General features: G+C 61.6%; 3 protein-coding genes across 4 annotated transcripts in view; 1 reads left to right on the top strand and 2 right to left on the bottom strand.

Moving 5' to 3' along the window:
- Positions 1-3,594, bottom strand: part of CEP104 (centrosomal protein 104) — a 39,315-nt gene extending 35,721 nt beyond the window's left edge. Inside the window, exon 1 of one of the 2 annotated variants that reach the window (XM_036256560.1) lies at positions 3,501-3,594. The gene's annotated coding sequence lies outside the window, so the exon portion shown is untranslated. Of the gene's footprint in view, positions 1-2,021; positions 2,059-3,500 lie in introns of those variants that run through there. The other variant, XM_036256559.1, reaches the window with a different exon arrangement.
- On the top strand, positions 2,460-12,009 carry DFFB (DNA fragmentation factor subunit beta). Its single transcript, XM_036256561.1, has 7 exons — positions 2,460-2,643; positions 4,898-5,024; positions 7,477-7,665; positions 8,866-8,945; positions 9,897-10,067; positions 10,826-10,926; positions 11,775-12,009. The coding sequence occupies exons 1-7, from the start codon at positions 2,524-2,526 to the stop codon at positions 12,007-12,009; spliced, it is 1,023 nt and encodes a 340-aa protein (XP_036112454.1). The 5' UTR covers positions 2,460-2,523.
- Positions 12,010-14,656: 2,647 nt separating this feature from the next.
- Positions 14,657-20,222, bottom strand: CUNH1orf174 (chromosome unknown C1orf174 homolog). Its single transcript, XM_036256712.1, has 4 exons — positions 20,111-20,222; positions 16,640-16,750; positions 15,509-15,982; positions 14,657-15,130 (listed from the first exon to the last, which is right to left on the bottom strand). The coding sequence occupies exons 1-4, from the start codon at positions 20,123-20,125 to the stop codon at positions 15,023-15,025; spliced, it is 708 nt and encodes a 235-aa protein (XP_036112605.1). The 5' UTR covers positions 20,126-20,222; the 3' UTR covers positions 14,657-15,022.
- Positions 20,223-23,450: the final 3,228 nt, after the last annotated feature.

The following is a 23,450-nucleotide window of genomic DNA, read 5'->3' as shown; positions in this document are numbered from 1 at the left end:
CACGGGCTCAGGCTGTCAGCGGGCCTTACTTTCCCCTTGACCTCAGCACCCCCACCTACTCTCCCTCCATTTCTGCATCTCCCCCGCCCCACTCACTGGGGGCCCACTCCTGGGTCTTGCTTTTGGAAAGGTGGTTGAAAACATCCCCTCTTCTCGGTCGCAGTCTTTTCTAGACAACAGCCAGGTCTCCCTACCTGGAGCACTGCCCCGCCCTCTCCTACGCTCCCCCTGGATGAACCCTCAAGCCCAGCGAAGGTCATTACCAACTATGTCCTAACTCAGGAACCCTTCATGGGCTGCAGGGCCAAGTCGTGTCCTAACCGAAGCTGCAGTTCCAGCCCTCACTTTCTGTCACAAATTCTCAAATCCAGCCAAACTTACTAAAGATCAAAGTTACTTCCCTCTGCTCTGAATTCTCCAAGTCCTTCCATCGTCTGTAAGAGCAGGACCTGCGCCTGGCCGGTGTGGCTCAGTGTATGGAGCCTCGTCCCATGGACCGAGAGGTCCCGGTTTGATTCCCAGTCAGCTCACATGCCAAGGGTTGTGGGCTCAATCCCCGGTAGGGGGCGTGCAGGAGGCAGCTGGTGATGTTCCTCTCGCATATCAAGGGATGTTTCTCCCTCTCCTTTCCTCTTTCTCTCAAAACACCAATAAAAAACATTAAAAAAAAAAAAAAAAAAAAGAGCAGGACCTGTTACTTCCTCCCCACCTTGAACACAGCATATCTTTTCATCTTCTCAGCTGGATGTGATTGGCGAGCACAAATCTGCACAGATTTGAAATCCTACTCGTGTTGGCCAACCTGTGTGTAGACTTACTCCCTCACCCAGCACTTGTGACTGCTGTGGGCGTGGCCTCGAGAGCACTGTGTGCCAGGGGCTGTCCTTAGCACCGGACACGTGTCCATACCTTCATAACAACGGACCAGGTTCAGTGCCCACCCCAACTTCAGAGACAAGGAAACTGAGGCACAGTGAGGCCCATGCCCAGGGTCATCCAGCTGGTAAGCCAAGCAGGCAGCGTGTGTTCCTAGCTGCTAGGTGATCATGTTCCACTATCCTCCACTACGGCAGAAGACTTGAAAACAAGACCTTTAAGCCCATGTGGAGGGTGCGCCCACTACCACCTTGCCTTGAAAAACCCAAAACCACGCACCGGCCTTGGGAACCGGGTGGGAGGAACGCCTGGACACAGCACCGACAGTCACAATTTGGGTAACTGAAAAGCTCCGTTTTGGCCACCCCCTTCCAAAGCCCTTCTGCTTTGTCCCTAGGTCGTGTAAACCTTCAAGAGTTACATGAGATATTGGGGAGTCACTAAAGGATGCTACCAATAGGCTCTATGAAAACCACTACTACGTTTCGAGGAGAACCGCAGAGTGCTCAGTTATCAGCCCGTGGGACCCCGACTGCCCTGGTGTGGGACCCTGATCTCCAGCCAGCGCCAGACTGCACATGTCCCCAAGGCTCCCTCACTACACACGCTAGTTAGTGTCCCCAGAAAAAGAGTGACTCGGGTTCCTTCCCTGAAGTCTGCTTTTCAATGGGGACCGGGAGTACTGACGTTTGTAAGTTAAATGGAAACATTGTAGCAACTTCCGAACGTTCTGCTACACGGCCCGGAGGGAAAACTCGCTTCCACTTTTCCCTTCGCGCAAACGTTCCACAGGTAAGTGACTTCTGCTCAGGGGATCGGAAGGGTTGAGAGTACGTGACATCGAGGACACACAACACCACTAAGCAGCGGGGTGCGAACGGAACCCGCGCGGGGCAGAGCCCATCCTGACGCCCGGCAGCAGGTCCCGCAGTTCTGGGTCACCGTCCGCCGTGCGTCCAGCACCGACAGGTCGGGACACCCGAGCGCAGTTAGATCCAGGGAACCGAGCGCGGCGGCGCCACCGCGGGCCCCGCGCCAGCGGCCGCCCCTCCAGCAGGGGGCGCCCCGCACCCGGCTCAGCCCGCCGCCCCGCGGCCCAGTGCGCGCCCGGCCCCGGTACCCGTCGGGAAGGAAAGCCTCCGGACCTCGGCGTCCGCACGACCCCCAGGGCCCTCCGCCCACGCCGGCAGCGCCGCGCCTTCGCTCAGGTAGTGCCGCCTCCGCCGCGCCGGGCCCGCCCGCACCCCCGAGTCGCAGTAGCGGTGGCCGCCGAGGAGCAGCCCCGGCCGCCTGTGCCTAGCGCCGGGGCCGCGGCCGCCGCTCTCATGACAACCAGAGCCGGCCCGGCCCGGCCCGGCCTCCGCGCCTGCGCGACCCCGCCCCGCTGCGCCGCGGCTGCGCACAAGACGGGACAGCGTCTCCGCTTTCCCTGGCCTTCTGGGTAACGGAGTGTCCGGGAAATGGCGCATGCGCACAAGGCGGGACTGCACCTTTTTTCCCCCGGCCTTCTGGGTAGTGTAGTTTCCGGGGTGGGGGGCGGTGCGTGGCCTTCTTCCCCTCCGCGGAGGCCATTGGGAGGCGACCTGGCCGAGCACGCGCCAGAGCAGCGGCCAAGCAGGTGCTGCCCGCGGGCCGGAGGCCCTGAGCATGTCTGTGTCCCGGAAGCCCAAGACGTTCAAGCTGCGGGCCTTGCACAGCCAGCAGAAGTTTGGGGTAGCGGGGAGGAGCTGCCAGGAGGTCCTGCGGAAGGGGTGCCTGCACTTCCAGGTGCGGCGGGGCCGGGGCCGGGGGTCAGCTGCCTGCACTTCCAGGTGCGGCGGGGCCGGGGCCGGGGGTCAGCTGCCTGCACTTCCAGGTGCGGCGGGGCCGGGGCCGGGGGTCAGGTGCCTGCACTTCCAGGTGCGGCGGGGCCGGGGCCGGGGCCGGGGCCGGGGGTCAGGTGCCTCCACTTCCAGGTGCGGCGGGGCCGGAGCCGGGGTCGAGGGTCAGGTGCCTGCGCTTCCAGGTGCGGCGGGGCCGGGGTCGGGGGTCAGGTGCCTGCACTTCCAGGTGCGGCGGGGCCGGGGCCGGGGCCGGGGCCGGGGGTCAGCTGCCTGCACTTCCAGGTGCGGCGGGGCCGGGGTCGGGGGTCAGGTGCCTGCACTTCCAGGCGCGGCGGGGCCGGGGCCGGGGGTCAGGTGCCTCCACTTCCAGGTGCGGCAGGGCCGGAGCCGGGGTCGGGGGTCAGGTGCCTGCGCTTCCAGGTGCGGCGGGGCCGGGGCGGGGGTCAGGTGCCTCCACTTCCAGGTGCGGCGGGGCCGGGGTCGGGGATCAGGTGCCTCCACTTCCAGGTGCGGTGTGGCCTGGGCGGGGATCAGGTCCTGGGGGCCTCCGCCTGCAGGTCCTGGAGGACCTGCCTCTCACCATCAGCACTGGCAGAGTCCTGACAGCTGCCGCGTGAGGCGGGGACTGTCCACACCCGTCCCGAGATGGAGAACCTGAGCAGGTCCTCGGTGGACGCCGGGGCGGTACTGTCTGGACCCCCACCTGGGCTGTCTGTGGTCCTTGTCAGAACCCTGTGAATCGGATGCAAACGCCTTCGTTTCAGGGGCATGAGGCGATTCGCGGGGCCTCGGAGGACTCACCGGGTGCTGCAGAGTGGGTGGGATTTGGGTCCTCGGACCTCGGGGTGCCTGGTGCAGTCTCCACAGAGAGCTAGAGAAGCCTCTGCCAGGTGCTCAGGTGCTGACCCCTGGGGAGAAATTTGGGAGGATCAGAGGTGTTGCTCTCCAGGGTGTGTGTGGTGGGGAGAGGGTGGAGGGACTTCAGGGGAAACCATTTCCTCACCGCTTGTTTCTTGAGACCCAGTGTCAGAAACTTCTTTCTCCAGCCCCCCCGCCCATGCAGAGCATGGGGCTGTGGAGGGCGTGGGGACACCACTGTCCCTCTGCTGACCCTGCTCTGGCTTGAGGTTCAGGCCCTGTTTCCAGTACACATCTGCTAACTCACTGTGAGTTAGCACACAGCCAGTGGCCCCTCTGGGGCTCAGTTTCCGCTGTGTACAGTGGAGGGGTTGGGCTCCGAGGCCCCTGGAGGCTCTGCGGCATGAACGCTGCGGTTCGTCGGGCTGTTACTCTTACTCCTGGATTTGTTTCTGGGGCTGGGCCTAGACCAGCTCTGGGATGTGTACATGTGCAGGGACAGGTGGGACCGGAGTCGCTCTAAAAATTTGGTCTTGTGTGCTGGCCACGCTTCTGTATGGAGGCCCTGCATCGTTTTCAGTGAGATGTTCTCTTAAATTGATGGGGCATGCCAAGCTGGTGGGTCCTGGCACCTGTCAGTCAGTGTGCCCTCATCCATGGGGTGCATGTACTGGCTCAGTGGCAGCAGCCATGCGTCCTTTTTGGAAACGGGTTTGGATTTTAAGTGCCCCCGAGGAGCAGGTGGAAAGGGTCTGTGTCATGCACAGTATACCACCGCGTACACCTTTACGCGCAGGCATACCACCGCGTATGCCTTTACGCGCCTCTCTGTGTTGTAGGACGACCTGCAGCGGGTGCCGGCATTCCGACAGGCTCATTCTCAGACTCACGCGCTTGTCTCAGGTGTCCGCTCCGCTGTAGTGTGGACGGCACGTCGAGCGTGGTTCTTTCACATGTTCATTCTTTTTTTTTTTTTTTTAATCCTCACCCGAGGACATTTTTCCATTTTTTGTTCAGATAGAGCGGGAGGGAGAGAGAGGAAGAGAGAGAGAGAGAGAGAAACATCGATGTGAAGGGACGCATCGAGGGGCTGCCACCCGCACAACCGACCAGGGCCGGGGACAAACTGCAACCGAGGTACGCGCCCCTAGCGGGAACCGAACCCGGGTCTCTCAGGACCGCAGGCCGACGCTCCAACCGCTGAGCCAAACCGGCCAGGGCCACATGTTCATTCTTGTTCTTTGTGAGGGCTGCAGGGGCCAGACCTCCTGCTACTCCTCTGAGGTGGGCCCGCCTGAGGCCCGACAAGTAAGCGTCCTGCCCTCTGTCCCCCCTCCCAGGTGCCCGTGCCCGGCTCCCGCCTGTGCCTCTATGAAGACGGCACGGAGCTGGCTGGAGATTACTTCTGGAGTGTCCCCGACAACTCGGAGCTGGTGCTGCTCACCACCGGCCAGACCTGGCAGGGCTGTAAGTGGCGGGGCCCTTGGAGAGTGACGAGGAGGCGGGCGGGGCCCTGGGGCTGCTGAGGGAAAGGAGCCGGTGCATGTTCCTCCTGGGGGGACACTCAGGTCGTCCGTGAGCCCCTGGAAAGAGGCTCGGTGTCATCAGCCATCAGGGACAGGCAAGGGAAACCCAGGCTGAGATGGCATCTCAGAGCCACCGGGATGCTGAGTGCTCGTGAGTACGCCGAGACAGCGGGACCTCACACCGCTGACAGGTGTCCAGTGGCACAGCCGCTGTGGGAGAGAGTCTGGTGGCTCCTGAAACCATGGAACAGTCACCAGGTGACTCGGCAGTCTCTCTCCCGGTGTGTACCCGAGAAGTGAAAACACGTCGCTCGCGCAGGGACGCCCTTGCAGCTCTCCTCGCGCAGGGACGGACACCCTCGGGGCTCTCCTCGCGCAGGGACACCCTCCCGGCTCTACCCGCAGGGACGGACGCCCTCGCGGCTCTCCTCGCGCAGGGACAGACGCCCTCGCGGCTCTGCTCGTGCAGGGACGCCCTCGCAGCTCGACTCGCCGGGCCAGACGGTGGAAGCGGCCCGGTGCCCGTCGGGACAAGCGGTGTAGTCAGGCAGGGATGCTCCCCCACCGTGGAAAGGAGAGTCCTGACTCACGCTAGAACGCGGATGGTCCCTGGGAACATCCCGTTGGGGGGAGCAGCCCGTCACAGAAGACCACACAGAACGTGATTGCACCCTCGCGGGATGTCCAGAACCGAGAAGTCAGTAGAGCCAGAAAAGAGATCGGGGCTGTTCGGGGCTGGGGTGCGAGTGGAGGGCGAGGGTGCTCGGTCGCCAAGGGGACAGGATCGCCTTTGCAGGCGAGAGAACGCTCTGACATCGGACGTGGACACAGCTCTGTGAATAACTGAAGCCCCCCAAGTTGTGCTTTGCTGGGTGAATGTGTAGGGACTGGAAATTACACGTCAGTACAGTCGTGAAGGAAAAGAAGACGCGACGACACCGGCACCCTGTCCGGGCGGCTGCTGCGGCCTCGCGCCCACGCACGGCGCCTGCTGCTGGCTTCGTGCACCAGTTCAGCCGCTCCCACGGGTGTGCCGAGTCCAATCGTGTCTTCGTTTGCATTTCGCCGAAGGCTAAAGACGCTGACCCTCTTTTCTTGTGACCATTTGCCATCTGAATACAGTCACGGGTCACTTACCACGGTCTTTCTGAGAAGTGCGTCCTTGTCGATCTGTCCTGGTGCGAACATCACAGATGGAACCCACAGCCGGGACGTGGGCTCCCCGCTGTCCTCCACGCGGCCTCTGACGGCTGTGTCCTCCTTGGTGGCACGTCCCTTGTGTCTTTTGTCAGTTTCTAATAGTTTTTATTTTTCAATGTTGAGCTTTGAGAGTTTTTCCTAACACACTAGATTGGAGACTTCTGCCAGATGGGTGGTTTGTAATTATTCTCTGCATCGTGTCTTTTCGTTCTACAAAGAGGAAGGGTCTTTCACAGAGCCAGAGTTGTAAATTTTGATGAAGGCCAATTGGTCCACTTTCTTTTTTTTTTACTCTAATATTTTTTCTTTATTGATTTTAGAGAAAGAGGAAGGGAGAGGGAGGGAGAGATAGAAACATCAATGAGAGAGAACATCGATTGGCCGCCTCCTGCATGCCCCCCACTGGGGACCGGGCCCACAGCCTGGGCAAGTGCCCTGACCGAGAACCAAACCAGCCACCTCCTGGTGCAGGGCCGACGCTCAACCAGCGAGCCACACCGGCCGGGCCACTTTCTTCTTTTACGCTTCCGCCGTTGGTGTGACGTCTGAGAAGTTTTCACCCAGCCGTAGGTCCCGAAGGTTTTCCGTCTGTTGGCATCAGGTGTTGTGACTGTGTGACTTCTCTTCCTTTGCTGGTTAAGCGTGGGTCGCAGTGATTTGTTTTCAAACACTGAGCAGCCTCAGCCCCTGATGACCCCGCTGGGCCGCGGTTCACAGCTGCGTGCGCCGAGCTGTTGGACGGCGTTGTGAGGGTCTCGGCAGACCTCCGCTCGCTGGGCCCTGCACGCTGCTGGTGGCTCGCTGCTCTGCACGCCTGGGAAGGCTCCAGGAGACGGTGAAGGGACTTGGAGATCTGGAGAGCGAGGTCTCCTGGGAGGTCCGGAGACGATGATTTTGTTTGGAGAAGAGAGGGCGAGAGGAGGTGGCAGTCTGCTTGGTGGCCTTCGTTTTCCATAGCACCTTCCCGCGCCTTCCTCCCTGTCCTCGCCCCATCCGAGGAGTGCGCACCTGGCCGAAGGCCTAGAGGACCGGGCTAGTCGGGGTCGGTCGAGGGCCGGGCCCAGGGCAGCGCGGAGGTGGGCAGTTTCCCGAGTGTGGACGGTAGGCGGGGGAGCCCTTTCTCACGGAGGCTGTCAGCACTGTGTCCCCAAGGTGGCTAATGGCTTTGCTGCTGTCCCCCCTTCTGCTGGCAGATGTGAGTGACATCAGTCGCTTCCTCAGCGTGTTCCACAAGCCGCATGCCGGGGTCATCCAGGCCGCCCGGCAGCTGCTGTCCGACGAGCAGGCCCCGCTGCGGCAGAAGCTCCTGGCCGACCTCCTGCACACCATCAGCGAGAACATCATGGCTGAGACCAGGGCCGAGGACCCACCCTGGTTCCAAGGTGCCTTGTGCAGGGCCTGGAGGGAGCTGGGCGTGGGAGGGCTTCCCCAGAGCCGACATCCTGGGAGAGGCCAGATTCTGTCTCAGTTCTCAAAGTGAGGGGCTCCCCAAGGTGGGGCTCCCCAAACCAGGGGCCTGCCTAGCTTCTCTGTTCATGGTGGGCTGGATTCCAGGCAGCCTAGGACTCTGGTCGAGTCCACGTGACGTACAGTCCACCATCCTGACCACCATTCAGGGCACAGCGCAGGGTCACTGGGGACATTCATGTCCACTGTGGTCGAGTCCACGTGACGTACAGTCCACCATCCTGACCACCGTTCAGGGCACAGCACAGGGTCACTGGGGACATTCATGTCCACTGTGGTCGAGTCCATGTGACGTACAGTCCACCATCCTGACCACCGTTCAGGGCACAGCACAGGGTCACTGGGGACATTCCCATTGTGGTCGAGTCCACGTGACGTACCACGTGGTGTGCAGTCCACCATCCTAACCACTGTTCAGGGCACAGCACAGGGTCACTGGGGACATTCATGTCCACTGTGGTCGAGTCCACGTGACGTACAGTCCACCATCCTGACCACCGTTCAGGGCACAGCGCAGGGTCACTGGGGACATTCCCACTGTGGTGCAGCCATCACCACTGGCCTCCCCGGAACTTCCCATCTTCCCAGACCGGACCTCTGTCCCCACTGAACACTAACTGCAGCCCCAGCCGCTCTGGCACACCCCGGGGTCTGCGTCTGCGGGTGCGGCCACTCCAGCAAGCAGAGTGGAGTCGTAGTGTTCGTCTCTAACGGGCGGGTTTCGCTGAGCCTCACCTCCCCGGCGTCCCCCCACCCTGTAGGTGTGTAATAGTCTGCTGCGTGGACGACCACGTTTTCTCTGTCCGTTCATCCGTGGGCGGACACTGGGCTGGCTTCCACTTTTCAGACTGGCCTGTTAAGCCCGTCGGAGGCAACCCTGAGAGACTCGAGGCATCTTGAAAAGGCAGCAGCAGGCAGGAGCCCCTGGGTGGTGTCTGAGATGCCCCTGGGGAACCAAAGCCCCCCACACACACACACACACAAGCGTCACCGGGGCCATGCGCACAGGCTGGCAGAGCGTCTCAGATGCAGCCCCGGCCCCACTCCCGCCCCCACCCCGCACCCCACCCAGGACGGCAGGGACAGCAGGGTCTCGTCTGAACTCCCTCCTGCAGGTCTGGAGTCCCGGTTCAGGAGCAAGCGCAGCTACCTGAGATTCAGCTGTGAGAGCAGGATCCGGAGCTACCTCAGAGAGGTAGGGCCCACGGGAGCGCGTGGCCGCAGACAGCTCCCCGGAGCCCTTCCTTGGGCGTCTTCCCTGCGAGCTCTGGGTGGAATGGGCCTTTCTGTCTGTCATTCGGTTCAGTGTGGACATGAGCTCATCTGTTCTTGCCCCGGTTTGCGCTCATGGACGCCACACGGGCGGGAGATGCCTCCCTGTCCCCAGAGCGGTCGTTTTCTCTCCGGGTGCGGCGTGGTTGTCTGAGCGCTGGAGGAACGGAAGCTCTGAGCACCTGTGGTTCGAGCTCTGACTTGGCGGACACCCTCTGGGAGCTGGGAGGCAGCTGGGGGTTGCAGCTTCAGCGCCCCCAGTGGGAATCAGCCCTCGGGCCAGGCCAGTGTGGTCTCTGCTCTTCCTTCCACACGGCAGCAGCCCAGGCGGAGGGCAGAGAGGAAGCCGAGGGGAGCGCAGGTGCCCTGCCGAGAGGGCTTGTCCCTGCTCTGGAGGATGGGGTCCCGGGGACTGGCCAGCACTTCGCCGCACGGGGGTCTGCCACCCATGCAGACCTTTACAGAAGGACACAGTAGAGCGCTGGCTTGGGGCAGCTCAGGAAGGGCCCCCCGGTGCTCGGCACGGCCCGTGCACCCCTGGAGACCAGTGTCCGCCTGCACCGGAGCGGGCAGCATGGCGGGCGGGGTGGGGGCGGGGCGTGGCGGTTGCCCCTCACCTGCCCCCTCCTCTGAGTCTGCCCGGGCAGCAGCGGCAGTGCCATGGAGATGGGCAGGGTGCCTGGAGCCTGAGTTTGTTGTCTGCCCGACTGTGACCAAAGCCCCATCTGCAGAGAAACCCCCGGGGTTGGACAGCCAGCCCCGGCCTGTCCAAAGTGCCAGGACCCCGAGGGCTGTGGCCTTGCATGGACCGGGAGCCCGGCGGCCGGCTTAGGGCGTCGTGCGCTAGCTCAGCGCCGTCCTTGCTGTCCTGCAGGTGAGCTCGCACACGCCGCTGGTGGGCGCGCAGGCTCGGAAGGAGTACGGGCGGATCGTGGACGCCCTGGGCCAGAGGCTCAGGGCTGCGCGGTACAACGGCAGCTACTTCGACAGGGGCGCGGAGGCCACGGGCCGGCTCTGCACGCCCGAAGGCTGGTTCTCCTGCCAGGTGAGCTGCATGCCCTTTGCCCCAGAGCCACCCAGGCGTGTGCCGAGCCTGCCCGCCACGGAGAGGGGGAGGACGCCTGCCCTGGGCCCCGGTCAGCCCCCCTTCACTGGGAGGGAAGGCTGGCCCGCAGGCCTTGGACTCCAAGGCTGTGGAAGGGTGTGGGGCCCCCAGAGCTCCTGCTGGAGTCTGCACGGCCTGGGAACCTGCATTTCTGACATGTTCCCAGGTGACACTCCTGGTTGGGGACCTCCCTGCTGTGGCGAGCAGACACTGTCGCCCGAGCAGAGTCCTCGTCCTGGTGAGGGGAGGCAGCGCTGCCGCGGGTGGGCTGGTCCCGGAAGGACGTCGGGAGCCTCTGGAAGCAGGCGCCCTGTCCCCCTGGGAGCCCTCTGGGTGACAGAGAGCTCTGGGGCCGCAGGCTCTGTGTCTGCCGGGACATTCTGGGACCCCCTGGGTGGGCAGTGCAGGCGGATGTTGCCGCTCCTCCCAGACCCCTGAGCGAGTCACCGGACACCACTCCCCAGGTGCCACCACCTCTGGGGCCCGCAGCCGGCGCCCTCTGCAGGACAGGTGGGCTCCTCCACTGCCTCCCCGGCCTTCCCTTCTGGCGCGTCAGGCCTGGTCCAGCCTCGAGTGCTCGTGACACGGGGCTTCGGCGAGTGCCAGCCTGCGGAGCTGGGAGAGACCAAGATGGCGCCTCCTGGGCCCAGACAGCAGGGAGAGGCTCACTGTGGGGGTCACCCGTTCTCTCGGCACAGGGTCCTTTCGACATGGCCGACTGCGCATCCAGACACTCCATCAACCCCTACGGGAACAGGGAGAGCCGAGTCCTCTTCAGCACCTGGAACCTGGACCACATGTGAGTCCGCGGCGGCAGGAGGGCCTGTCCCGGAGAACACGTCCGGGCCACCGCTGCCGGGCTTGCCGCTGCCTGGGGGTCCTCGGGCCCACCCTCGCCCCTGCCTAGCTCGTGTGCCTGTGCCCTGTGCCCTGGCTCGTCCACGGGCGTCCCTGCAGAGTGGTTCTGTGGTTGTTTCTGCCGGACTCACGGGCTTTCCTTGCTTCTGAAACAACTGCGTTAATTTACTGCTTGTGGGCCCCATATGACATGCGCTGGCCTGAGAGGTAGGCCGAGGGTCCCGGTGCCCCCGACGCGGATTCAGCCTGGCTGCGGGGCCCCAGCAGACAGGATGCCAGTGGAGTCCTGATAAATGTCTGGGCGTGAGGGGCCTGCCTTCTCCGAAGGCTGCCATCGCCACTGAGGTAGCCTGGCCTGGCCTCCCGGATGAGGAAGGACGCCCCAGGGGAGGGTCAGCCCCTAGACCCTCCAGCAGAGCACAGCCAGAGTGGCCAGGCCAACCCACGGAAAACAGGAAGATTTGGGGCCTGGTTGTGCAACAACCAGTAACTGACCTGGTCCTTCCTCCTCCCAAAGCCCAGGACTTCCCGCAGCTTCTCTGCTCCCCCTGTGGCTGGAGTGGGGGAGCCTCACCCTATCCTTGCCACCCCACTCCTGGCATGTTGCCGGGTGTGGTTTCTTTTGATAGGTTACGTTTTCCACTTGTCTTTTCCTACACGTGGACAAACGCTGTTTTCTGTTGTAGCTACACCCGCGCAGAAACTGCACAGGCACCGTGGCTGTGGTTAAGGGGCCCGTGCCGCGGGGGGCGACAGCAGGCAATGACGGTCTCCAACCTCACTTTGCAGAATAGAGAAGAAGCGCACGGTCATCCCCACGCTGGCGGAGGCGGTCGAGGAGCAGGACGGGAGGCAGGTGGACTGGGAGTATTTCTACAGCCTGCTCTTCACCTCCGAGAACCTCAAGCTGGTGCACATCGCCTGCCACAAGAAGACCAGCCACGGACTCCGCTGTGACCCACGCAGGGTCTACAGGCCCCAGGCGAAGCCCAAGCGGGGGCGGGCTGCTCGCAAGCGCCCATGACGCGGGCATGTGCCCTCCACGTGGCGCCCGGCCTGGTGACGTCTGGAACTTGAACAGGTGCTACTTTCTTTTTTAAAGAGGTGGTACTGTTCTGTTATTATTTTTTTTTCTTTATTGATTTTAGAGAGAGAGGAAGGGAGAGAGAGAAACATCAATGAGAGAGAACATTGATTAGCTTCCTCCTGCATGCCCCCCACTAGGGATCGGGCCCACAACCTGGGCGTGTGCCCTGACCGGGAATCGAACTGATGACCTCTTGGCCTCTTGGTGCAGGGTCGACACTCAACCACTGAGCCACGCCGGCCGGGCACAGGTGCTGTTTCTTTTTGCCACTGCCGTAGCTCCTGAAAAACACTTTTACACACGCTTCCGACAGATTCTGATCTCAGCACGTCTCTGAACCTGCTTCCTGAACCTGAGGGTCCACGGGAGAGGACAGTCAGGTGCCCCATGGGACGCTGGGGCCTGGTGTCCAGGTGGCGGGGTCAGGGACCCCCTGTTCTGACGTGACCTGCTTTGTGTGCTTGGGTGGCACAGTCGCCATGCTCACCAGCATCATGGCCCAGGCCAGCCACTCGCCTCAGGGACAGGTTGTTTCGTGTCAGCCCTGCCGGGTCTTCACTCCCCAGAAACGGAAGCTCTGTCCTCGGTCTCCTCCTTTCGGGGTGAAATGCTCACCCTCCATAAGGAACACCCAGGATGTTCACTGCTGTGCCATCCGTGACGGCAGAGGGCCTCCCACGACCTGTCCACAGCAGCCGGCGACTGGTGCCTGCGGGCCTATGGAAGTGCTGTTTGTTGTCGGACAGAAATGGTCAGGTGCCGACGTCACGGCTCCGCCTGGCGTACGTGAGGCTCAGCCGTGCGGCAGTTTGAAGTGTTTGGATAGAGACAGGAAGCTGCCCGCCCAGTGCACAAGGCACGTGGCCTAACACACCTCAGTGTGCAGACAGCAGGTCTGTGAGCTGTAATCCTGGGGGCAGGCTGGGTGCCACTGGACTGCAAAGGGCGAACTTGCTAAGTCGTGCGTTTCATAGTACAGTTGGCCCCGCGCCCGTGGGTTTGCATCCGAGGTGTGGGGCCCTTGGGGGGGGGGGGCGGCTGCTCGTGCGGTTCTTCGCCCTGCGTGGTGGGGACCCAAGTGTCTCCGGAGCTCGGTATTGGTGGGGGTCCTGGGACCAGTCCCCCACGGTACCGAGGAATGACCATACTTGAAGTTTTTGAAATGAGCATTTATTCTGTAATTTTAAAAATGTATTTTTTATATTTTTTTAACATTTGAATTTTCACATTTATTGTAGAATCATGAAGAACAATAAAGATTTCCTGTAAATAGACGTCTCAGAAACTTGACTCATTGAAATGATGGAAGTGAGGGCTAAGTAAGGGATCAGTGATGTTTAGAAGCTGACCCACAGGGTTCCCTCTTCTCCGCTGGTGTGTAGGAGCAGCGTGGGCGGAGCCAGTGGTGTGTGGGCCGCTAGGAGCCTCACCTTGGCGGGGTTCGCCCATCTGGTCAGGCTGCGCGGACAGGGCTGCCTGCATCTCGGCCCAGGCCCAGGGCACGGAGGGCCGGCCGGCAGCCGCCTGGGTCCTTCCCGCTCTAAGGGCGGGTCTGGGGGACGGAGGTTCGGTTTCCCGGTCCTGGAAGCACAGCTCTAGGGTGTGTGATGAGCTTGCCTGGCGGCAGGCGGTCCTGGGGGAGTTGGGATGGATGGACTCTCCTCCAACATAGCACAGGGGGACTCGCCGCCCACCGTGCTGCTGTTCCCGCAGGGCGACGGCCCTCCCCCAGTGGGCTCCATGTGACTGGATGTCATTTCACAAAGACCAACCTTCGCGTGTTTCTGGGCACTGGCAAGAATGCATCACCACGTGCTTCTTGATGCCCGGGGGGCTGGGGAGCGGTCTGCAAGGCAGGGGGGCAGCTGGGCAGCTGTGCCTGGTCACAGCTCGGCCCTCACACAGCCCTCGCTGCATGGCTGGCCTCTGCAGAGAAACCTGTCCCCGGCTCGCTGTACAAGGTTAGCCTCAGCTCAGTGAGGAGACGCACAGGGGGTGGGGTTGGGCACGGGGCTTGTGCCATCCGGGCTCGCCACGCTCTCCGCTCCTCCACCTGTTCACCCGCCCAGAAGGAAGATCTCCCAACAAAGGCCAGCGAGCTGTCAGCCCCCCGAGTCACGACTGGCTAAGTCCCTGGCCCTTGGAGACTGAGTCAACTCCAGCCCTCCCCCCTGGAGGCTCGGGGTGGGTCTGAGTGTTCCAACCCTCTTAACCTCAAGGTGGGGTCTCTGGGCAACCAGCCCCACCTTTGGGGTCCCAAAGTCACCTCATTCACAGGACAACACTCAACACTACAAACTCCAGAGGTGTGCAGAGCCCTGAGCAGGGACCCCTAGGTGAAGACCTTGTAAACACAAGGGGGCGCCTCCCCACCACAGTGAGAGTGCGGAGCCCGTCTCAGGCCGCCCGACTGAGGGCCAGGCCTCAGGTCCGCAGCCGGGCGCTGGGTGGAGGCTGACCAGCCTTTGATGAGGTAGGGCAGGACTCGCTTCTCCATGTTGCTCCCACACATCTTAGAAAGAAGTATGTCAGGGACATAAGACTTCTTAAAAACATTCTCAAAATACAGTTTATTTGTTTCCACGTGTGTCTCAGGTTTCCAGGCGCACGTTAGCTTCGCCTACAGAAACCGGTTAAGAGCGGTCACTGAACCGATCACGGAGCGAGCGGACCCCGACCGTGGAACGCACCCCTGCGGGTGGTCAGCACGGGAGCCCCTCCACCCGGCGTCCCACCCACACCCAGGCCCCGGCCTGCTGCACACTCGGCAGATGCCGCCCTCCCGCCGCCGCAGCAGCTTCGGCCCCCAGGCGGCTGTGCCCGGAGCCTCCCCACCGGAAGTCTGGTTAAGGACACGTCCTCTTGAAGATAAGTTCTTTAAGTCCCGTAATTTGCTAAACTCAATTATTAACAGCACTAAATGCAAAGAAGTCGTCGCGTGTCTTTATTTCTACATTTCTGCATCCTCCTCCTCCTCGTCGTCTTTGGCTCTGAAGTGCATCTTCCTGAATTCGCGTCTGCTCACGGAAGGACACGAGGACGACGCTGGCGGGAGGTCCTTGGGGGAAAGAGCAGGCCGTCGTCAGCCACCACTGCCCCTGCAGCAGCACCTGGGCCTGCCCAGCGCAGCCCTTCCTGCGGACAGCGGGGGACAGCGCAGCTCTGCTCCCCAGCGAGGAACAAGCCCCCCAAGTGCGGGCTGGCTGCTCACAAAGACACGCGATTTCACGACCCTGCAGTGAGGTCCGGAGGCCACACAGCCCGCACCACCCGCCGACATCGCGGGACACCGGCAGCAGCGTGCTCACGTCCGAGTGGGTGGGGACGTGGGCGTGCCCAGTGAGCAGCTGCACCACCCCCGCGGCTGCGCGGATTGGGCGGGGCGGGGCGGGGCGGGGCGGGGCGGGGCGGGGCGGGGCGGCGCCTGCGCACTCACCTGCATGAGCTCCACGTTGCCGAAGAAGCGGCTCACCGGCATCGGCTGGTTGCTGTCGTCGTCCAGGAAGACGCTGCTGTCCATCTGCAGCGGGGGCAGCCGGACCCGCTCCGTCTCCAGGGGGGACGCGGCCCCGACGGCGGAGCCGCCGTCCGAGTCTCTTCCCGGGAGGGCACCGGGCAGGCCGTCGGTCCTCGCCACGCGGGCGTCACTCACCACCCGGCCGTGCCCGAAGGGAAGGCCTGCGGTCTCCCGCGGCGCCGCGACGCCCACCTCCGGCCCCGGGGGCGCCGGGCCGTGTGTGGCCACGCGCGGCGGCTCATCCTTACCAGGGGTTTCTGGCGGCGCTCCGGGCAGGGCCGCGCTCTCGCTCCGCGGCAGCAGTTTCTGTAATTCCGACTTCACAAGTTGGCCTTTGTCGCACTTGAACTTCTTGGAAGTTCGCTTGTCCGTGGCTCTGTGTGACGAGGACGTCTGTCGGAAGAAGGGGGTCAGGGACAGGCAGGGTTGCCAAGCGGACGGCAAACACAGAGGCCCGACGAGGCCCGCATTCCTCACGTCTACAACCTTGGAGATGCTGAAGCCGGCCTCGGGGTGGGGTCAGGGCCGGGTCACCACCCCCGCCCCAGGGACAGCCAGGGGAGAACCCGGACGACCCACCCCGCTCCCACACCTGCCCTCTCTCCAGGCTGTCCGTTTCCTAGGAATTCAGAAGCTGGAGGGCTCAGCAAGCCTGTCTGCGACCTCAGCCGGTTCAACAAGCCGCGCGTGGGGAGCGAGACTGCTGGCTGCGCCGTCTGACCGAGTCCCAGCCTCAGGCGGCCGACCTGGCGGCATGTGGGGAGGACCCCTCGGCAGCCACCGCCCACGCGCAACGGGCACGGGGCCTCCGCAGCACTGTGCCTTCCTCTTCAAGCCCTCGGGGTGGACAGAGGGTGCTGTGCCACCACCACTGAAAAGGCCGTTTGGGAGACGGGGCCCGAGACACGCGCCCACCGCGGCAGTCGGACACATAGCCCTGGACTGGGCGGCACTGGGCACTGCCACCTGCTGCTGTCCCAGCGCGGCACACTCAGAACACCATGCAGACACGACGCCCGGGCCCAGGTCCTGTCTGCGTCGGAGGCTCACCTGACATGCCGTCCTGATGGACGTGGCACTCCCGACTTCCTGGGCAGAGGTCAGCCTGGCCGCGCAGCTCCGGGCTCTCAGGCGCGCCGAAGACCGCACTCCCCCTGCGAGCTGACGGGGACATGGACGGGCAAGGCCGTCAGAGCTGCTCCGAACGTGGACGTGCAGGTGGGCTCCTCACTAGGCAGGAACCCGAAGAGGTCCCTCCTGCTCCCGTTTCCACCAGCACGGAGGGCACCTGCGGCCCCAGTGTGCGGACGCTAGACACTCCCCCCTCTGTCTCGGGGACTTGGTGACTCATCCCCATCACACAGCACCGAGCCTTCCTCAGAAGGGTCACTTCCGCGGTGTCCGAGCTCTGGGTGAGAGGGAGCGTGGGAAGCAAGCCCCCTTCCAGCGCCCTCCATCAAATGACAGCTTCAGTCATCCTCAGTTTACTAGTTTAATGCAGCTAATGTCTGTCTGGTAAACCTCAACAGTAAGAAATGGGTCTACTTCCTTCTACTCTCAATGCCGAAGAAAGTATTCTAATAATAAGGGAGAAGTTAGTTAAAACGCTAAAACTTAAAATCACTGTACTTGGGAACAACTTTAGGTTTTGGTGCAGGTCCCCGTGCACGCTTCACTGGCGTGCCTGACGTCAGACCACCACGGCGCGCCTGTCGCAGCGAGCAGTGAGCCTGGACGACAGTTTTTCCGTGACTTCCTTTCCCAAGGAGCTGACCTTATTCACAGCACAGCGCTATGTCCACGCCAAAGGGGCCCTCCGGAATAGTGGTTTAAGGGGAAAGTCAGCTGGGGTCCTGCGGGCCAGCTCCCCCGCACGAGGACCAGGGCGCAGCACAGCTGAGAGGCCTCCTGCGGTCAGAGCAGTATCACACTGACCTTACAAACTCATCCTTCAAAAAAGCCAGAAGGTGACTGGATTTGTTTGCAGAGGAACTTATGCCCCAGTCACGGTTGAAAACAATAAGCAATCTGCTGGCAATTAATGGAGTTTATCAGCTGGGTGTGGTCAGGGAAAGCACAGCCACCCCTCGGTGCCTGTGGGCAAACCCAATGCTGCCGGGAGGGGACACAGACTCGAACAGAGTAATCCACCAAGTCACTAAACAAATAAACAGAATATTAACAGTAACAAGCCCTGGGGTAGGGCTGGGAGGTCAGTCCCCAGAATTGCTATATTATCTAAAATGTCCAGTCTCAACACAAACATTATGAAGCATGCAAGGAAACTAGAAAGCAGACCCAGACACTGGAATAAATACAGACAACACTTCCTGTGAGTGACCATATCTTTGATTTCTCAGAAAAAGACTCTGAAGTAGCCATTATAAACAGATAAGAAAAACCATGATTAAAGAAGTAAAGATTGGATGATAGCCCTGGCCGGTTTGTCTCCTGTCCGGAGAGACCTGGGTTCAGTTCCCGCTAAGGGCATGTACCTCGGTTGCATTTTGTCCCCGGCCCTGGTTGGATTGTGTGGGTGGCAGCCACGTGTGAAAAGGATGACTAAAATAAAACATTCACTAGAGGGGCTCAAGAGTAGATAAGAACTGGGAGTAAGAATAAGTGAACTTGAAGACAGGTTGATAGATATGCACGCCTGAGAACAGAGAGAAAAAAGAATGAAGAAAATGAAAAAATCTTAAGACAAATGTTGGACATCACTAAGTGAACCAAGTGAACCAACATATGTATAATGGGAGTACCAGAAAGAAAGGACAGAGAGAAACAGAGTCATTATTTAATGGCTGAAAACTCCCCAAATGTACTAAAGAACACCGCCTACACATCCAGGAATCTCTAAGAACTGAATTCCAAGTAGGATACATGTAAAGAGATCCACAGACGCATCGAGTAAAAGGACTCCTTCCTTACGAGGCTTCCGGATAAACAAGAACTGAGAGAACTTGTTGCCAGTAGACCCCTTTAGAGAAATACTGAACAAAGTTCTTTAGGCTGGAAGGAAGTGATCCCAGATGGCAATTCAAATCCAAAGAATAAAGGAAAGCACCAGTTAATGTAATCGTGTCCTGACAGAAGTCAGTTTCAACGAATGGTATCTCCTTCTCTTCACCATGTGAGAGGCAATGACATACCGTAACCTGTCCACAGTGTTTACAGGAATGTTCTCTTTGCAATGACAGCTCAGGGGAGGCGGGTGGGAGCAAGGCTGCAGTGGGCTGAGAAATGGCTACAGATGGCCAAGTAGTCATGAAAGTGTGTTACTGGGCCTGTAACAACAGGTGTAATATTTATAACAACACGCCAAAAAACTGGGTAAAGGAAATAGAACCATACAGGAGTAACATTTCTCTATCTCTGGAATTCAGCTGGTGCAAATCTGAAGCTGATTCTGCTGTTGCGACGTATTTATTAAACCTATAGCGACCACTGGAAAAGACTTTTTTTTTTTAATTAGTGAAAGAAATCATTAAAACGGTACATAAAAAACATTCGCTTTAACCCATTTCGGTGAGAAACAGAACAAAACAGAGACAATATAAAGAACACAAAAGTAAAGTGCACTGCGCACCCCACTGTCCCGATCACATTAAATGCGAAGGGTCAAACAATTTAATCGGAGGCAGAGATGTCAGCCTGGAAGCCCCCCCCATCGCCCACGAGACGCGCCGGGCGTGCTGCCCACAGGGGGCACCTCAGGTGCAAAGCCACACAAGGGAAAATGAGCTGGAGTCCACTCCCGAGCAAACCCGGTTCTGGGGCAAACCCAGAGCCCAGGCGCAGCCGGTGCTCCCCAGGAGGGACCCCCAGCCTGGATCCACCAGGGTCAGGGGTGGCTGGGGTCCCTGTCCCTTGCCTCAGTGCACACACCGCTCCAGTCACCAAGTGCCAGGAACTGGCACCCCTCACTCCTCATGCCCCTCTGGGGTGGATTCCATATCACCCCACTTTGTCCATGAGGTAACGGGGGCCAAGCTGAGGTCACCTGGACTTGAGCGGTGGCAACAGGAAAACATGAACCCCTTGTTTGGCAGCATGAGAAAAGCCTGGGGTCCAGGCCAGCTCTGGAGAGGGAGCCTCAATGAAGCCTGAGGGCCCCTATCCCGGGGGCGTGGCCTGTGCGCACCACTCCCAGGGGCGTGGCCGGAGAGACCAGTTCCTGGGGGCGTGGTCTGAGCGCACCATTCCCGGGGGCGTGGCCCGAGAGACCAGTTCCTGGGGGCGTGGCCTGTGCACACCATTCCCAGGGGCGTGGCCGGTGAGGGTCCTCCCCGGGGGCGTGGCCCGAGAGACCAGTTCCTGGGGGCGTGGCTGGTGAGGGTCCTCCCTGGGGGCGTGGCCTGTGAGCTCCGTTCCCGGGGGTGGGGTCTGGGAGGCCAGAAAGCGTAGCGAGGTCAGGACCAACTAGAGGTCGCCCCTTGGTCCGAGGCGTCCCTCCTCAGCTCCCCAGGCAACCGGCGGCCCCTCACCCAACACAGCTCCCGCCCGGCCTCGGCCGCTCACCTTCCGGCTCCTCATGAGTATGAGAGGCGCAATGCCGCCCCCAGCAGCGCCGCCAAGTACCCTCGCTCCGGCCTAACGCTCTACAGCACAGCAGCAACCCTCCAGCCCTAGGCCCGCGCTGTGGCGTCTGACGTCACCAGGCTACTGGCCAATCGCAGTGCGGGGTCCGCAGTCACGTGACCCAACAAAGCTGGCGCTGTGCGTAGCGGGCTGGTGGCGGCCATGTTTGTGAGGGGCACTCCCACCGCTGCCTCTGGGGCCGCCACCTTTAAGAGGGGCAGCGGCCATGTTTGTGAGGGGCACTCCCACCGCTGCCTCTGGGGCCGCCACCTTTAAGCGGGGCAGCGGCCATGTTTGTGAGGGGCACTCCCACCGCTGCCTCTGCGGCCGCCACCTTTAAGCGGGGCAGCGGCCATGTTTGTGAGGGGCACTCCCACCGCTGCCTCTGCAGCCGCCATCTTTAAGAGGGGCGGCGGCCATGTTTGTGAGGGGCGCCCCTTGCAGTCCCTGGGCCACGTCTCTGGAGTTGGGCGGGAAGTGGCGGGTGGTCTCTCTGGCCCCCGTTTCCGTGCGCCGTGAGCGGTGCCGCAGCCGCCTGGCCTCGGGCCGGCTGCAGCCGCCTCCTGTAGGCGGGACGCGAGCCCAGCCCGGCTCTGCGTGTCTCGCCGGTGGAACTTGGCCAGAGCGGCTCGTCGCCCTGGGCCCTGGGCCGGCTGCACCCACGTGCGGCCTGTGGGCGGGCCCCGGGCCGGCCCCAGTGGGGTTGCAGGAGTGTTCCCGGCCCTGGCTCCTTTTCTTTGCCCTCGAGGGGAAGGACGGCAGCCCCCGGTCCCTGGCGCCGGCCTGGTGTTGCCCTAAAAGCCAGAAGACTTTGGACGTGAGACACAGGCGGCGTTTATTTATTCGCGATCTAAGAGCTGTTCCTCGGGAGCGGGGAGCGCCGAGGGCGGCGGTGCGCAGAAGGCAGAGGGGCCGGGACCCCGCAGAGGGAAGGCGCCCCCCTCCCTGCAGGTGCCGCGCGTCAGCCCCCAGCCACCGCCCGGGGCGCACGCCTGCCTCCGCCTCGTCTTTGCAAACCCTTCGGGGCGTGAGTGGAGGCCCCTGCAAAGGTCATTTTGCCTGTTTTAACACCCCCAAGGTTTGAGGCATGCGATGTGCCAGGCAGCTTTTCCGTTTTTGTTTTACTTACTATTATTATTTTTTGTTAATTCTCACCGGGGATATTCTTCCACTGGTTTTAGATAGAGAGGGAGGGAAAGAGAGAGAGAAACGGCGGGAGTTGCCTCCCGCATGACCCCAGCCGGGGTGGGGACTGAACTTGCGACTCAACTCTGTGCCCTTGGTGTCCTTGACCGGGAGCCCAATGCTTGACCCTTCAGACCCGTCTGACGCCAAACTGGCCAGGGCAGCTTTTTCATTTTCAAAGAGGGTCCGTTGACAGGATGTTTTAGAGGGAGGAGGGGGCCTGACCCCTTCCCCCTGCGTCCCTCTCCTTGTCCCTCCCCTCCCTCAGTGAGAACAGGTCAGGGGAGCCACACAGCCCCCTTCCCGTGGCCCCTGGCAACGTGCTGGCTCCGGGCAGCCCAGGGCGGTGGCCGTTTCTCTGTACTTCAGGCTTTCACAGAGGTGCTACCCAGCCTTGCCCTGAAGCACCCCAGGCCTCCAGTCCCCGGGCTCTAGGACGTGCCTAGGAGGGGGTGACAGAGCCCAGACAAGCTGAAGGACAGCCGCTCCCTGTGACCGCCGCCGGCTGGCTGCTGCCGCTCCAGGGACCAGCCACGTGCTTTGCAAATAAATGAGCACGGTGCTTCCTTTTCGTGCCTTTTTCCCCCACAGGTGAGAACATTTCAGTCGGGCAGTTTTGTCAGGAGTGTTAGGTTTTCCGTTAGAGCTGCACAGGCTGGAGTGAGCCAGGCTGTGCCGTGGCCTCCCGGACCGCTCGAGCGAGGCCCCTCTGCGCGCTGTCGGGCGCAGGGGCGTGATTCAGGCTCTCCGAAAGCATCAACGTCCCGGGCTCGCCTGGAACGACCCCCCGAAGCCTGCAAGTACAGCTGACGCCTCTTCAGTGCAGAAAAAGTGAGGATACTTAAGGATCTGCCAGCCCTCCTGCTTGGGGTCACTTGGCAGTGAGTGAGGGCACATGCCGTCTTCGTGTGTACATGCACGCGCACACACGCATGCACACGCACACATGCGCACGCAGTCGCCTACTTGGCGGCGGCACCCTCTCCCCTCCCGGGGCCTGTGCTTCCCGCCCTACTTCCCGGGGCAGAAGGGGAAGGAGACGAACGTGGACTGGCAGGAAACCCGCTGGAAAAGGAGCGAACGCACTGCCAGCTGCTGGGGGAGAATCAGTACAGCGTTAACACCCAACCCAGCCCGTCTGCACTGAAACTGCTTTCCTGTCAGCTGGGTTCAGTGACTTCCGTTTGGGGGCCTCCAGAGCACAGAGTCCTCAGGAACCAGGCCGCGGTGGCCAGCGGACAGTCGCGGGCTCTACAGCTGTTTATGGTCAGTGTCGAGGGACAGAAACTCGGCTCTGCCCAGCAGGCCTGGCTCGGCCGTGCGGAGTGTGGCATCCTCCTGGTCTCTGTTCGCACCCCGCTCTGCTCCCCGCTCACCCCCTCCCCACCCCAGTTACCTGAATGCTATTTCCAGCTGCTCCTTTGATCTCTCTCTCTCTCTCTCTCTCTCTCTCTCTCGTTGCCCACTTCCAGTCGGCAGCCATTCCTGCTGACTCTACCCTGCAAAGCTTCACAGCTGTCTCCTGCAGGAGTGCCCATGGCCCCTGGGGTCACGACTGGTGGTGGCCTGACCCCTGCTAAACCTCCCCAGGGCTTCCCGCTGCCTCCAGAATCAAGAGCAGCCGATGCAATGAGCCCTGTGGGGCGCGGCACGGTGCCTGCACTGAGCAGGAGCTCCGTGGGGGTTGTGAATGCTCGCAGAGAAGGCCCTGCGAGCCCCCCCAGCCCGCCCGCAGACACCCCGGCCCCACCGCCCTCCCCACGCCCACTCAGCCCCACGCGGTGGCATGCTCCTTCCCACCTTGCCCGCACCGTGCCCTCTGCCTGGAGACCCTTCTCCCCTGCTCCCCCGTTTTGCCTGGCAAATCCACTCTTCACACCTCAACTCAGCTTCAAGTGTGTGTCTTTGGGGGACATTACCAGACGCACCCCCGCCCCTTGAAATCTGCCCGTTTCCGATTTCTTACGATCTGAGTGTTTCCTTCCGCACGTGGCGGCAGGTGGCTTTCTCTCAGATTCACTCACTGACTCATTCACCGAGGTCGCTGCGCTCCCGACTGCCCGGCAGGAGCTGGGCCTAGGGTTGCGGTGGCCGT

This window comes from Molossus molossus, unplaced genomic scaffold (genome assembly GCF_014108415.1).
Source record: "Molossus molossus isolate mMolMol1 unplaced genomic scaffold, mMolMol1.p scaffold_m16_p_12, whole genome shotgun sequence".
NCBI lineage: Eukaryota > Metazoa > Chordata > Mammalia > Chiroptera > Molossidae > Molossus > Molossus molossus.
This window is presented reverse-complemented; position numbering and strand designations above follow the sequence as displayed.

What these genes read in the sequence shown, in the direction of transcription:
- DFFB (XM_036256561.1), top strand. Translation starts at nt 2,524, where the DNA reads ATGTCTGTGTCCCGGAAGCCCAAGACGTTCAAGCTGCGGGCCTTGCAC. An exon ending in CGGCCAGACCTGGCAGGGCT is followed by an intron (nt 5,025 to 7,476) that starts GTAAGTGGCGGG and finishes TTCTGCTGGCAG; the next exon opens with ATGTGAGTGACATCAGTCGC. An exon ending in TCCGGAGCTACCTCAGAGAG is followed by an intron (nt 8,946 to 9,896) that starts GTAGGGCCCACG and finishes GCTGTCCTGCAG; the next exon opens with GTGAGCTCGCACACGCCGCT.
- CUNH1orf174 (XM_036256712.1), bottom strand. An exon ending in CCATCAGGACGGCATGTCAG is followed by an intron (nt 15,983 to 16,639) that starts GTGAGCCTCCGA and finishes TTCTTCCGACAG; the next exon opens with ACGTCCTCGTCACACAGAGC. An exon ending in GCAACGTGGAGCTCATGCAG is followed by an intron (nt 15,131 to 15,508) that starts GTGAGTGCGCAG and finishes CTTTCCCCCAAG; the next exon opens with GACCTCCCGCCAGCGTCGTC.